At 41.3% G+C, this 1,830-nt stretch overlaps 1 protein-coding gene across 1 annotated transcript; it reads left to right on the top strand.

Moving 5' to 3' along the window:
• The first annotated feature begins 403 nt into the window (after positions 1-403).
• LOC150023080 (uncharacterized) lies at positions 404-1,591 on the top strand. The gene is made up of 2 exons (XM_090297703.1): positions 404-1,217; positions 1,521-1,591. The coding sequence occupies exons 1-2, from the start codon at positions 404-406 to the stop codon at positions 1,589-1,591; spliced, it is 885 nt and encodes a 294-aa protein (XP_090153829.1).
• Positions 1,592-1,830: the final 239 nt, after the last annotated feature.

Below are 1,830 nucleotides of genomic sequence, written 5' to 3'. Positions count from 1 at the left end.
AACAGGTCAATTTTTGTTTTATTTTCTTGTTATTAGTGGAGCTAGTTGAGTCGTGTCCTTTATTTTCGTTTTGCAGTTTTCATGTATTTCCTATAAAAGGCATTGGAACCTATGAATAAAGATAGATAATTCTGGTGCATTTGCCAAGTCTCTAAAACTTAAAGTTTACATTTGGTATCAGAGCCAAAGCAAAACAAATTGATCCAAGAGAGAGAAGATGAGCGACAACAAAACACTCACCAAGATTCCACAAATTGATGGTCATTATGACCATTGGAGTGAACTAATGGAAAACCTCTTGCGTGCCAAGGGTTTGTAGAGTCTTGTGGAAGAGGGGTACATCGAACCGACAGAGGGAATCAAAGTGACTGCAACGCAGAAGAAGAGTCTTGAGGAGCTCAAGATGAAGGACCATCAAGTGAAGCACTACCTGTTCCAAGCAATTGACCGGGTTGTGTTTGAACAGATCTTGAATCGCAAAACATCCAAGATCATTTGGGATTTGATGAAGAGAAAGTTTGGAGGCAACGAAAGGGTGAAGCGGTCTCTTCTCCAAACCTTAAGAAGAGATTTTGAGGTTCTTGAAATGAAGAAGGAAGAGAACATCGATGATTACTTTGGAAGAGTAATGTCTGTCTCCAACAAGATGAGAAGCAATGGAGAAGACATGTCAGATTCGAAGATTGTTGAGAAAATACTTCGAACTCTGACTGACAAGTTCACATATGTGGTGGTGTCCAGCGAGGAGTCAAAAGACACAGAAAAGATGACGATTGACGAACTGCAAAGCACTATGTCTGTACATGAAAAGAAATTTAAGAAGATCAATCATGAAGAAGATGATCAAGCTCTCAATGTCAAAGGCAGAGGCAGAAGATCATACAGAGGTCGAGGCAGGGGCAGAGGACGCGCATTCAACAAAGCAACAATCGAGTGTCAAGCTCTCAATGTCAAAGGCAGAGGCAGAAGATCATACAGAGGTCGAGGCAGGGGCAGAGGACGCGCATTCAACAAAGCAACAATCGAGTGTTACAACTGCCACAACCTTGGACATTTCCGATATGAATGTCCAAATGGGAACAATGGAGCACATTTTGCAGAGATCGAAGAAAAGAATGAAATTCTTCTCATGGCGTATGTGGAACTTCAAAGTACTAGAAGAGGAGATGTGTGGTTCGTGGACTCTGGATGTTCAAACCATATGTGTGGAGAAAGAGGTATGTTCTCAAGCTTGGACGCTAGCTTCACACATAATGTCAAGCTTGGGAACAATCACAAATTGATGGTTGGTGGGAAATGAGTGGTGAAAATAATGCTTAAGGGAATAAGCTATGTGGTCAACAATGTGTATTATATTTTGGAATTGAAGAACAACCTGCTAAGTGTTGAACAACTTCAAGAAAGGGGTTTAGATGTGCTATTCAAAGGAGGAGATTGAAACACATGCAACATCTTTCATCCCTCAAGAGGAAAAATAGCAGAATCTGTTATGAGTGCTAATAGGATGTTTATCCTGTTAGGTGAATCAAATGATAAAACAAAGGAGGAGAGATGCCTGCAGGTTGATATCTCAAACAAGGCAGAGCAGTAGCACCATCGATATGGGCATCTCAACTACAAGGGACTTCACACATTATGCAGTAAAGAGATGGTTGTGGGTTTACCTGAAATTGGAGATGTGAAAACCACCTGTGAGGCGTGTGTCAAAGGGAAACACCATCGTGTTCCATTTCCGAAGCAGAGCAATTGGAGAGCCACTGAAAGATTGCAGCTTATCCACTTTGATCTCTGTGGTCCGATCAATCCACTATCAAACACTCAAATAAGGTA

Source organism: Phaseolus vulgaris, chromosome 11, assembly GCF_051622355.1.
Source record: "Phaseolus vulgaris cultivar YP4 chromosome 11, ASM5162235v1, whole genome shotgun sequence".
In the NCBI taxonomy this organism is placed as follows: domain Eukaryota; kingdom Viridiplantae; phylum Streptophyta; class Magnoliopsida; order Fabales; family Fabaceae; genus Phaseolus; species Phaseolus vulgaris.
This window is presented reverse-complemented; position numbering and strand designations above follow the sequence as displayed.